The sequence below is a fragment of the Odocoileus virginianus genome, chromosome 4 (genome assembly GCF_023699985.2).
Source record: "Odocoileus virginianus isolate 20LAN1187 ecotype Illinois chromosome 4, Ovbor_1.2, whole genome shotgun sequence".
NCBI lineage: Eukaryota > Metazoa > Chordata > Mammalia > Artiodactyla > Cervidae > Odocoileus > Odocoileus virginianus.
The window spans coordinates 75125156-75138578 of record NC_069677.1 but is presented as its reverse complement, the minus strand read 5'-3'; the positions used below and the strand labels follow the sequence as shown (position 1 = coordinate 75138578).

Below are 13423 nucleotides of genomic sequence, written 5' to 3'. Positions count from 1 at the left end.
GTAATGCTCAATAATCAGGACCAAACATAAATAAATAAAGGGAGCATATGTGTGCATATTTCTAGGCTCTAAGGGATATAAGTTTCTACTGTTACTTTGATTATAACCATCATTTTAATGTAAAATTTGTAGATTCTTTATAATTTTAAGAGCAATATTGTTACTGTAATACAGACATACATAAGTCATAAGTGCATTGGTTAGAAAATGTTTGTCATAAGGTTTCTGTTTATAAAGGCAAGACTAAACTGAATATGGGTAAATAAACACTTAAAAACATTCTAGTTTAAGTCCAAATTAGGCATGTTTTACAGATTCCTCTTTTTGTTGCTGTTTTTAAAGGTTTGTAGATAATCATAAAATGTTATTCCTCAGTTCTTTTCATATCTGTGTACTTTAATTGCTTTGGATTGATCAATCATTAATCAATCAGGCATTGAAATTGGAAAACAGAACTTTTTTGTTATTGTCTCTGATAACTAAAAGCTTTTTAGTTTGTTTTATAGAATTACTGTAAAACAAAATGTTTTCTAGATCTCAGTACTGTTTTGTAAAATTTTTTCATTTAATCAGTGATTTGAAATTAAAATGGTAAAAATAAGTGTTGCATTTCACCACACTGTAGCACCAGTTGAATGGTTTCCTTTTTTTTTTTGTTTTTGTTAGTGGCCTTATGGAGACATTTGCAGCATCAGTCCTGTAGGAAAAGGACAAGGAACAGAGTTCAACCTCACATTTCGTAAAGGCAGTGGAAAAAAGTCAGAAACGTTAAAATTTTCTACAGAGCACAGAACAGAACTTCTTACAGAAGCATTGGTGAGAACTGTTTCATGTTAATACACTAAATTTCCGTCTTCTCTTTTTTAATGAGTTAAAGTACAGATACTAATGTTCTAAGCCCTTTTCCTACTTATTGACTGTTAATTGACACTGTGAAACTTTTACTTTTTTTCTTACTAAGAGGCGGATAGTCCGTTAGGTTTGATAGCTTTTTTTAAGTCTTTTTAAATGCATTATATAGAACAAAGCAGTTGTATGTTTAATCTACCCTGTTTTTCAATAAAATTTCACACATTTTTTATTGGATCTCTTTAAACGGTAACTTTAATGACTTTTTTTAATATCAGGATTACCAAGTTGGGATTTTACTTACTTTGGATAGAAAGTACTGAACTGAGAGTCTCTCTTAATAAGTCTGTTGTTATAAACTATGTTTTTATGTCTTCTCTTTCAGAGATTTAGAACTGATTTTTCAGAAGGAAAAATCACAGGAAGGGCAAGTATTTATAACATTTACTAATATCTTTTTTGGTTTATCAGTGTTGCACTTTAGAAATCCTTGCATAAACTGTGTATTCCCTTTGTGGCAGAGCTAAAGAAAATGAAACCTAATTTTAATGTCTCCTGATATCATGTGATAGATAAATGTAGTTTAACAGGAAACTCAAATATGAGAAATTAGATTTATGACTTAATGCCAAGAGTTAGAAAACAATCTTCAGGCAGAACTAAATATTAACAAGGCTTCATTCAGGAAGTCTTTATTCTGTGTTCTTAGCAGCAACAGAAGCGTCACACTGCTGATAATACTTTTTAGAACATACAATTGTTTGTTGTACAAGATTCTTATTTCGGAAGTATTAAACTTGTAAGAAAATTTATGTGTTGAAACTGTCTCATTTTATGTTCTTGCCCTAAATCTGGGGGCTTCCCAGGTGGCTCAGTCACCTACCAGTGCAGGAGATGTGGGTTCAATGCCTGAGTCAGGAAGATCCCTGGGAGGAGAAAATGGCAACCCACTCCAGTATTCTTGCCTGGAAAATCCCATGGACAGAGCAGCCTAACAGGCTACAGTCCATAGGATCACAAAAAGTCCTGCATGACTGAGAGACTGATCATGCTCGCATTCACTGGGTCTTGCCGATAATGAAGGTTTGCATGGTGCAATGACAGCTTTCAGGAAGTAATTATTGCTTATTAGAGTCTTAACTTTTCCAGGCCTTCTCTAGACATGTTATAGCAGCATTTAAAGTAAATCTGAGTCTTCTGGGGAGGGGAAATGGGCGCTGATGATTTTCTTTCACTCCCTTAAAATATGGAATTTCTTTCAATGACAAGGTATTGCTTATATAATAGGGGTGGGGGATCCAGAGTAGTGTGTAAATTCATAGCACTGTCCAGAACTCTAGCTTCTGGCAGAAGGCAGGACCTGAATTCTAATATGCTGGCAGTACCATTCCCTTGTTTTTTAAAAGCCCCCATCCTTTCTATGGGTATTCTGTTTTGTGTTTTAGTATCTGAGAGCCTCACTGATCTCAACTCAAGCAAATGGTTGGTTGCCAGGAGCCATTTAAAATAGCTTAATGGTTTTTGGTGAGCTCCTTGCTACATATACATGATAAGCCATAATCACATTTCTATAAATCATAATTTAGTACACTTATTTTAATTATGTTAGTAGGTGAGTTTTCTGTATAGCTCATCTATTTGGAAAACAACTGCTTCCTAAAGCATATTTATAGATTTTGTTATAAGTTCCCTTTTATATATGTTAACTTCAGCAACTTAACATTTTTCGAACTTTTTGGTGGAAACAGTATCCTTAGAAGATAGCCCGAAGGGCAGCAGTTTTATATAAGTTGAATTTGGTCTTAGGCTTCCCATTGCTCCTAGATACACTCTTAAATCAGGTTCTCTTAAGACTGTCTTGGCTGCCACAATCCTAAAGGACAGTGATTTGTTTTCTTGGCAAATCTCACTGCTTTACAGTTGATTACCTTCTGAAAGAATGGAGAATATCCTGCAGAGTGGGCTGAGACATGTAAACCAGCATAGTTGGGAAAAGCACCAAATTTTGTGACCCACTTCTGCTTGGAAAGGTGTGGTACTGCTCCATCCTTTTGTTCAGAATCAAGGCTTTAAATATATTCTTGGGTTAATGCAGGCCCTTTGGTCTTTCTGCAGAATTCCTTTTATGAAACTGTCATGTGCATGATGCCATAGCTCAGTAATGCTGAGGGGATTGATGGATATGATTCTGTGAACCTCATTGCTGGGTTTCATGTTGGGAGGTGGAGATATTTATTATCTAATGTCTTACTCTGTTTTCTGAACACATGCAAGAGAATTTCTCTGCCATTTTAGTATTAGAAATAGTTGTATTTTTGAGCAGCAACCAGTTTATTTTTACCTCAAGAATCATGTAACTGACCATGCATTCCACTTCATATTGATGGGTAGAGAACTTTATGGAGTTTTTGGGTCAACAAGGGAATGTTCATTTCACATCTGACATTTTGTTATCCTGTTTTCTCTTGGCCACATTTTGCCTTTATTTTCAGTTTTTCTGTACACATCATTTTGGTTATCAGCCTCAACTAAATGTTTTTTTCTAAGAATAAAACTGGGGAGTAAATTGATATTCACCCTTGTAATTATTTCTGATACTAAGTTCTTTAATTTATAAAGGAATGTTACCTAAACAGAGCTTCCCAGACAGCGCTAATGGTAAAAAACTGCTTGCCAATGTAGGAGACATAGGAGATGTGGGTTAGATCCCTGGGTTGGGAGGACCGCTAGAGAGGGAAATGGCAACCTACTCCAGTATTCTGGCCTTGAGAACCCCACTGACAGAGGAGCCTGGCAGGCTCCAGTTGAGGAGGTTGCAAAGAGTCAAACGCAACTAGCACCAGTTATCTAAATCAAATTTTACTTGCTAATGTGATCAAACTTCTAAAGATGACTTCCCAGTGGTGTGTATTTAGAAAAGCCTACAGTCAAACTGAGGCTTCAGCTTTTTTGTGTGTATAGAAAAAAAATCTACATCACTTCATGACAAATAGAAGGTGAAAAAATAGAAGTGGTGACAGATTTTATTTTCTTAGGCTCTAAAATCACTGTAGGCGATGACTTGTGCAGTGAAATTAAAAGATGCTTGTTCCTTGTAAGGAAATCTTTAACAAACCTAGAATGCATATTGTAAAGCAGAGACGTCACTTTGCCAACAAAGGTCCATGTAGCCAAAGCTATGGTTTTTCCAATAGTCATGTAGGGAGGTGAGAGTTTGACCATAGCAAAGGCTGAGCACTGAAGAACTGATGCTTTTGTATTATGATGCTGGAGAAAACTCTTGAGAGTGCCTTGGACAGCAAGGAGATCAAATCAGTCAATCCTAAAGGAAATCAACCCTGAATATTGGAATATTGTAAAGACTGATGCTGAATCTCTAATACTTTGGCCACCTGATGTGAAGAGTGGACTCATTGGAAAAGACCTTGATGCTGGAAAAGATTGAAGGCAAGAGGAGAAGGCAGCAGCAGAGCTTGAGATGGTTAGATAGCATCACCAACTCAGTGGACATGAATTTGAACAAACTCCAGGAGATAGTGGAGGACAGAGAAGCCTGACTTGCTGCAGTCCATGGGATCGCAGAGTCAGACACAACTGAGCGACTGAACAACAACAAGAAAGATATCTACATTGATATATTGAACTAGCTTGGGTTGTTTAAATTAAATACCCTAACAGCCCTGAAATGTCACTTATCTCTTTACTGTATCTAACTTGATTAAAGGAATCCATCAACAAAAGTTGAAATGTTTTCTCCAGTGGAACTCCTTCAAAGTAACTTCTATTTAAGATTTCCTTTTTTTTTTTTTTTTTTCATTTATTTTTATTAGTTGGAGGCTAATTATTTCACAACATTTCAGTGGGTTATTTCCCTTAAGATTTGCATGCAGGTGACTTAAAACTGTTTCACAACTCAAACCTTTGTTAATTTTAAAAGGATATACTGTCTTTTCTTTACTGTTCATGGGGTTCTTAAGCCAAGAATACTGAAGTGGTTTGTCATTCCCTTCTCCAGTGGACCACGTTCTATTAGAATGAATAGTATGAAAAAGGCAAAAAGATAGGACACTGAAAGATGAACTCCCCAGGTCTGTAGGTGCCTAATATGCTACTGGAGATCAGTGGAGAAATAACTCCAGAAAGAATGAAGGGATGGAGTTAAAGCAAAAACACCACCCAGTTGTGGATGGGACAGGTGATAGAAGCAAGATCTGATGCTGTAAAGAGCAATATTGCCTAGGAACCTGGAATGTTAGGTCCATGAATCAAGGCAAATTGGAAGTGGTCAAACAGGAGGTAGCAAGAGTGAACATCAACTTTCTAGGAATCAGCCAACTAAGATGGACTGGATTGGGTGAATTTAACTCAGATGACGATTATATCTACTACTGTGGGCAGGAATCCCTTAGAAGAAATGGAGTAGCTATCATGGTCAACAAAGGAGTCCAAATGCAGTACTTGGATGCAATCGCAGAAACGACAGAATGATCTCTGTTCATTGCCATGGCAAACCATTCAATATCATGGTAATCCAAGTCTATGCCCTGACCAGTAACACTGAAGAAGCTGAAATAGAATGGTTTTATGAAGACCTACAAGACCTTTTAGAACTAACACCCAAAAAAGATATCTTTTTCATTATAGGGGACTGGAATGCAAAAGTACGAAGTCAAGAAACACCTGGAGTAACAGGCAAATTGGGCCTTGGAATACGGAATGAAGCAGGGCAAAGGCTAATAGAGTTTTGCTAAGAGAATGCACTGGTCATAGCAAATACCCTCTTCCAACAACACAGGAGAAGACTCTGCGCATGGACATCACCAGATGGCCAACACCGAAATCAGATTGATTATATTCTTTGCAGCCAAAGATGGAGATGCTCCATACAGTCAGGAAAAACAAGACCAGGAGCTGACTGTGGCTCAGATCATGAACTCCTTATTGCCAAATTCAGACTTAAACTGAAGAAAGTGGGGAAAACCACTAGACCATTCAGGTATGACCTAAATCAAATACCTTATGACTATACAGTGGAAGTGAGAAATAGATTTAAGGGACTAGATCTAATAGAGTGTCTGATGAACTATGGACGGAAGTTCATGACTTTGTACAGGAGACAGGAATCAAGACCATCCCCACGAAACAGAAATGCAAAAAGGCAAAATGGCTGTCTGAGGAGGCCTTACAAATAGCTGTGAAAAGAAGAGAAGCGAAAAGCAAAGGATATACTCATTTAAATGCAGAGTTCCAAGGAATAGCACGGAGAGACAAGAAAGCCTTCCTCAGTGATCACTGCAGATAAATAGGGGAAAACAATAGAATGGTAAAGACTAGAGATCTTTTCAAGAAAATTAGAGATACCAAGGGAACATTTCATGCAAAGATGGTCTCAATAAAGGACAGAGATGGTATGGACCTAACAGAAGCAGAAAATATTAAGAAGAGGTGGCAAGAATACACAGAAGAACTGTACAGAAAAGATCTTCACAACCCAGATAATCATGATGGTGCGATCACTCACACTCATCTAGAGTCAGGCATCCTGGAGTGTGAAGTCAAGTGGGCCTTAGGAAGCATCACTATGAACAAAGCTGGTGGAGGTGATGTAATTCCAGTTGAGCTATTTCAAATCCAAAAGATGATGCTGTGAAAGTGCTGCACTCAATATACCAGCAAATTTGGAAAACCCAGCAGTGGCCACAGGACTGGAAAAGATCAGTTTTCATTCCAATCCCAAAGAAAGGCAATGCCAAAGAATGCTCAAACTACTGCACGATTGCACTCATCTCACATGCTAGTAAAGTAATGCTCAAAATTCTCCAAGCCAGGCTTCTTCAATATGTGAACTGTGAACTTCCAGATGTTCAAGCAGGTTTTAGAAAAGGCAGGGGAACCAGAGATCCAATTGCCAACATCCGCTGGATCATTGAAAAAGCAAGGGAGTTCCAGAAAAACATCTATTTCTGCTTTATTGACTATGCCAAAGCCTTTGTGTGAATCACAATAAACTGTGGAAAATTCTGAAGGAGATTTGAATACCAAACCTCCTGACCTGTCTCTTGAGAAACCTGTATGCAGGTCAGGAAGCAACAGTTAGAACTGGACATGGAACAACAGACTGGTTCCAAATAGGAAAAGGAGTACATCAAGGCTGTATATTGTCACCCTGTTTATTTAACTTATATGCAGAGTCCATCATGAGAAATGCTGGGCTGGATGAAGCACAAGCTGGAGTCAAGATTTCCCAGAGAAATATCAATAACCTCAGATATGCAGATGAAACTACACTTATGGTAGAAAGTGAAGAAGTAAACAGCCTCTTGATGAAACAGAAAGAGGAGAGTGAAAAAGTTGGCTTAAAGCTCAACATTCAGAAAACTAAGATCATGGCATCTGGTCCCATCACTTCATGGCAAATAGATGGGAAAACCATAGAAACAGTGGCTGACTTTATTTTTTGGGGGGCTCCAAGATCACTGCAGATGTTGATTGCAGCCATGAAATTAAAAGACGCTTACTCCTTGGAAGTTATAACCAACCTAGACAGCATGTTAAAAGTAGAGACATTACTTTGTCAACCAAGGTCTGTCTAGTCAAGGCTATGGTTTTTCCAGTAGTCATGTATGAATGTGAGAGTTGGACTATAAAGAAAGCTGAGCACCAAAGAATTGATGCTTTTGAACTGTGGTGTTGGAGAAGACTCTTGAGAGTTCCTTGGACTGCAAGGAGAGCCAACCAGGCCATCCTAAAGGAGATAAGTCCTGGGTGTTCATTGGAGGGCCTGATGTTGAAGCTGAAACTCCAACCCTTTGGCCACCTGGTACAAAGAGCTAACTCAGTTGAAAAGACCCTGATGTTGGGAAGGGTTGAGGGCAGGAGGAGAAGGGGACAACAGAGGATGAGAAGGTTGGATGGCATCACCAAATCAATGGACATGGGTTTGGGTAGACTCCTGCAGTTGGTGATGGACATGGAGGCCTGGTGTCCTGTGGTCTATGGGGTCGCAAAGAGTCGGACATGACTGAACAGCTCAGCTGATGCTGATACTGTCTTTAGTTAGCCTAAACATATTTAATTAAATAAACATAAACCTCCAAATGACCAAAGTAAAGATGTCTTTAGAATTTGGATAGTAGCTCTAAATATTTATAATATTTAGATTTTTTATTTTTTGGTTTTTTTTTTCTGTAATGAGTGATGTATCAAATGTAATGATGTTTTATGGTAACCTTAAATATGAATTTAAAAGTATTATTATTTTTCTCTGTAGAGATATAACTGCTATAAGCATCACTGGAGTGATACAAGAAAACCTGTCATTTTGGAAGTAACACCAGGAGGCTTTGACCAAATTAACCCTGCAACAAACAGAGTCCTCTGTTCCTATGACTATAGAAATATTGAAGGCTTTGTAGATCTCTCTGATTATCAAGGAGGGTTTTGTATACTTTATGGAGGATTTAGTAGATTGGTAAGTAGTGTTTTTAAAAAGTTATTTTAAAAGAGACATGACTATTTGAAGGAAAGCTGAGTTTTTACACTTAATTTTGAAATTTCCTTTGAGTCCTCTGGAAGGAAGTATGGTATTTTGAGTGCAGGCTTTGGTATCAGAGAGATGTCAGCTTGAATTTCAATTTGCAGTTCTCTAAAATGTGGAGATAAATATGTGTATGTCTTAGGTTTTTGTTTTTATTTTTTTGATCAAATGAGATACTTTATGTAAAATGCTTAGCACAGTATGTAGCTTAATGTTAAATAAACTGATTACAGTTTTATTTTCATTAGTATTAATGTCTTGAAAGTTTCTAAACTTTCTTTGAAAAGTTATGTTAAAGTCTCTTTTTTTATAGTTTTCTTTCCTTTGTCCAGCTATTTGTAATCTGAAATCTGAATAGGCTTTGAAACTTCAAATTTGGAGTTCAGCGCATGTTTTTGTCTTAAAATTCTGAGTTACATGTAAATTTGGGGGCAGAGCAGAAACCCCTTAAGGTGCTGAGACCCTGTTTGTTAATTGGCAGTAGAAACAGAGCTTTAAATTGTTACCATTTTTTTTTTTTTGTAAGAAACATCTGCCTTTCTTGATTAAACCTCATACCTCAAAGATGAGCATTAGAGTGTCCAGATGGAAAGGCTCAGCTGAACTTACTCTCAGAGTCCTTTCTTGTGAGATTTTAAATCCTGTAGCTACCTTCCTATCCTGGGAACACTACTCCCAAGATTTAGTGTTCTGTAGACAAATTTTCCATCCCTGGATAGCAGAAACAGGGCAGGTCTTTTGGATATACAAGAGGCTAAGTGTAGCAAAAAGAACAGAGAATGATGGATGGGGTGAACGATCTGATTTACAAAACATGTTAGCTTCTTCAGAGTTATAGGCCTTGTCCCATTCTCACTCTACCCAGGTGATGGGTACCATCCTAGTGTCCCTCATCTGGGAATGTGCCTGTGGACACTTTTTTCTCGCTGAGTCTAGACCCAAAAGATGAATGATCCAAGAGAAAATTAGTTCCTTTTCCTACCCTGAAGCAGCCTAAAACCTCCTGTCATAGTCCTGCCCAAAGGTTTGTCTCTTCCCTGGGTGGTAGAAGTTTATAATGATTAACCTCTTGGTGGAAAACATCTAATTATAGTAATATAGCTTCACAGATCTTAACAGAATCATATTAATTCATCAAGTCTTCCAATGCATAAGGTAAACATTAAAGATAAGAATTGTGACAGTCCTCAATTACCAACATGTTTTATTGCTTGTTGACATCAAGCAGTTTTAATTTAATTTTTTTCACATATGCTACTTTTATTAAATGATAGGTGATGTCAGACTTGGTAACCTTAATGTATAGGTCCATGGGTATAACTTGGCTTCACATTGTAATCACCTAGAGAATTTTTTTAAGCTCACTGTGCCTTTGACTCATTTTCTGAAGATACTGATTCTATTAATATGATGGGAGGCCTAGCAATGGCAATTTTTAAAACTCTGGAATGGAGCTAAACATTCAGGCAAGTTTGGGAACACGTTTATTCATAGTATTGTATGTGGCAGCGTGCCTCAGACTTGAAGGTGCATACAAATCAGCTGGGGCATCTTGTTCAGTCTCAGATTTTGATTCCACAGGATTGAGGTTGGAACTGAGATGCTATACATCTAACAGGCTCACAGGTGGTGCTAACTTTACTGATCCTTGGACCACCAATTTGAGTTGCAGGAGGCTAAGCATACTATCTGCCTTTTAAAAAACACTAGCTAAAATAAGTCAATTCACTACAGGTATGAGACCATGACAGATTCATTCAAGAAACTGATACCTTCTGCATCCATAGTGACTGAGATAAGCTGTTGGAAATGAAATCAGGTTTTAAAACATGATCTGATCCAATGTTTCTCAACAGGGTAGTTCATGGCATTCTGGGCAGGACAGGTCTTTCTTGTGGGATTCTCCTATCCTGCCCTTCACGGCATTTTTGGCCTCTGGGTGCCACATGCAAGTAGCCATACCTTATCCTTAATACACTCTGGAGATTGGTTTGTAGTATTCATGGGCCAGTGACTTGGTGAGCATTTAAGCATTTTTTAAGATAATCTTGCAAGAAAGCCCATTGTATAAAAACAGATGAAATCAGAGCTACCTTAGTTGAAACTGGAATTCTGTCCACCGCAGTACCCAACACCTCCATTGGACTTGGCTGGGTTTCCTGGAGCCTCTTTTGGAGCCCCAGAGTGGTATTTTCCACACAGGGATGAGAACCAGACTCTGAGAATTTATGAGATAGTTTCCTTTCAGTGATTATTTTCAAGGCTTTATATTTCAGATTTTGATTTTAATTTAATAATCAGCCACAACATACTGCTTATTTACTTCTGATAAGATCTACCTTTTTTTCTCCTAGAATTTCTCTTTCAGGCACTTTCCTATGAGTTGATTCACTGTGGTCATACTTTAATTATTTCAACCCTAACATTTTAAATTTCAAAATTTATGCAGCATTTATTTGCATCAGAGCAAAGAGAAGAAATTATCAAAAGTGCAATAGATCATGCTGGCAACTATATAGGTATTTCATTGCGGATCAGAAAAGAACCTTTAGAATTTGAGCAATATTTGAATCTTCGATTTGGCAAATACAGCACTGATGAATCCATCACATCTTTAGCAGAATTTATAGTCCAGAAGATATCACCTAGACATTCGGTAAGCTCATATGTTAAAAGTAAAAATTTGTTCATCTGATTTTGACATTTTTTTCAATAATTTTTTAATATATGTCGATTTTGTTTGAAGGAACCTGTAAAAAGAATTCTAGCGCTTACAGAAACATGTTTAGTAGAACGTGATCCAGCAACTTATAATATTGCAACATTGAAGCCCTTAGGAGAAGTAAGTTTCAGTTAATAGTTTAAATGAGATTTCTTCCTGTTGATATATTAGAATCATTTTCTTTCTGTTTTAATATTTTTTATGCCTAAAGAATAGGAAACAATCTGTATTTAATTTTTCATTGTATTTATTGATCTTAGAACAATGAATATTACAATATTTGTTTTTCAAGTATATAATGAAAACTTTATTATTATATGAAAACTTGAATGAGACTTTTAAGCACCTCTTAAATTCTGATATTATAAGCAAGTTACATTTTTAAACATTGACTTTTGTCAACTAAATGATGTGTAGGTCTCTAATGGAATACCATAAAATTAACATCTTTCATGGAGCTTGTTTCTTGTGTTCCTTAGGTGTTTGCATTGGTTTGTGACTCAGAAAATCCACAGCTTTTTACCATTGAATTTATAAAAGGCCAAATACGGAAATACTCCTCAACAGAGAGGTATTTTTTTTTAATTCATCTGGTTTTTGAGATCTTAGTATGTGCAAGGCAGAGTGCTTCATCAAAGAGGAAAAACAAAGATAAATTTTATCTAGAACTTTAAAATTATGATGAAGGAAAATACTAACTTTATTTTGTTGCATATTTAAAATATCCTTCATTTAGTTTTCAAGTTTCTAAGAGTATAAAAATGGTTACTTGGTATTAAATCAAAGGATGGAAAATAAAGTATGTTTCTGAAACTTACACTTTATAAGTATTTAAAAATAATACCTTTCACTTTCATTCTTAAATTGTTTGAATAGTGGTAGCCAGTTACTTTGATAAAAATACACTCAGTACAGCTAACACCACATGGTAAAACAACTAAACCTGTGTGCAGGTTTTGTGTGGGTATGTTTTAAACTCCTTTAGGTGAATACAAAGGAAGGTAGTCACTGGAGCATATGGTAAGAGTTTGTTGAGTTTTATAAGATAGAAGAAACTGCCAAACTGTATTCCTAAAGTGGCTCTACCATTGTGCATTCCAGCCAGCAGTGAATGAGAGTTCCTGTTGCTCCACATCCTTATCAGCATTTGGTGGTGTCAGTATTTCAGATTTGGCCATTCTAGCACTAATGTTGTGGTACCTTGTTTTAATTGGCATTTTCCTAATGTTATATGATGTAAAGCATCATAAAGGACTTTGGATCATTTTTTTTTTCCTTTTATTTTTTCCCACTTTAATTTTGTTTTGGGGTATAGCAAGTTAACAAAGTTGTGATTGTTTCAGGTGAACAGCAAAGGGACTCAGCCATACATATACATGTATCCATTCTCCCCCACACCCTCCTCCCACCCAGGCTGCAGGATTGTTTTTTTATTGGGTTATTCTTTTTATTGTTGAATTTTAAGAGTTCTTAGTGTATTTTGGGTAATGGTTGTTTATCAGATATGTCTTTTGTAAATATTTACTCCCAACTTGTGGCTTGTCTGTCTTTTTAGTCTCTTGATGAAGTTTCTTGAATAAGTAAAACTGTAGAGAAAGAAGCAGATAAAAATGTTGCCTGGGGTTAAGGAGTTTTTTGCAAATGGGCACAAGGAAACTTTTTGGGGTGATGCAAATGTATAAAAACTGGATTCTCGTAATGATTGTACAATTGTATAAATCTGTGAAACATTACCAGACTCTACATTTTAATTGAATGACTTTTGTGATTTGTAAGTTCTCAGTAAAACTGTTAAAGATAATCTTAAAATTAGAAAACAAGAGGAAAATGTTAACAATCCATTCCTTTAGTAGCTTGTACATGATATGAAACAGGAAAGTGAAGGACTAGTATTGGAATGTCAGGTTATCTCCTGCCACTTCTCTTTAGGACTTCCCTTGTACCCAGGGTGCCCCCCTGAGCAGGTTACCTTCTAAAGGGCCTATGCTGCTTTCTAAATGAAAATCTCCCTAGATTATCAATCCTAAAACATTTTTATTTTTAACTTTGCTTAGAGATTCCTTATTAGCAAGTTTGCTGGATGGAGTAAGAGCCTCTGGTAACAGAGATGTTTGTGTGAAAATGACATCAACTCATAAAGGTCAGCGATGGGGGTTACTTAGCATGCCTGTCGATGAGGAGGTAGAGAGCCTTCATCTCAGATTCTTGGCTACACCTCCAAGTAAGTATTGATTTAACTATGATATCATTTCCATCCATCTGCTTAACAATAAATAAGAAATAACAGTGCAGACCTCTAAATCGTTTTGAATCAT

General features: G+C 36.7%; 1 protein-coding gene across 2 annotated transcripts in view; it reads left to right on the top strand.

The window, feature by feature from the left end:
* DNAJC13 (DnaJ heat shock protein family (Hsp40) member C13) overlaps window positions 1-13423 on the top strand; it is a 153684-nt gene that overhangs the window by 46498 nt on the left and 93763 nt on the right. For both annotated transcript variants that reach the window (XR_011487368.1, XM_070466748.1), the window contains exons 4-10: window positions 667-816; window positions 1235-1276; window positions 8120-8320; window positions 10836-11042; window positions 11133-11228; window positions 11588-11679; window positions 13163-13329. Coding sequence is in view for 1 of the 2 variants with exons in the window: in XM_070466748.1 (XP_070322849.1) it covers window positions 667-816; window positions 1235-1276; window positions 8120-8320; window positions 10836-11042; window positions 11133-11228; window positions 11588-11679; window positions 13163-13329 (955 nt within the window). In the remaining variant the exon portion in view is untranslated. The remainder of the gene's footprint in view (window positions 1-666; window positions 817-1234; window positions 1277-8119; window positions 8321-10835; window positions 11043-11132; window positions 11229-11587; window positions 11680-13162; window positions 13330-13423) is intronic.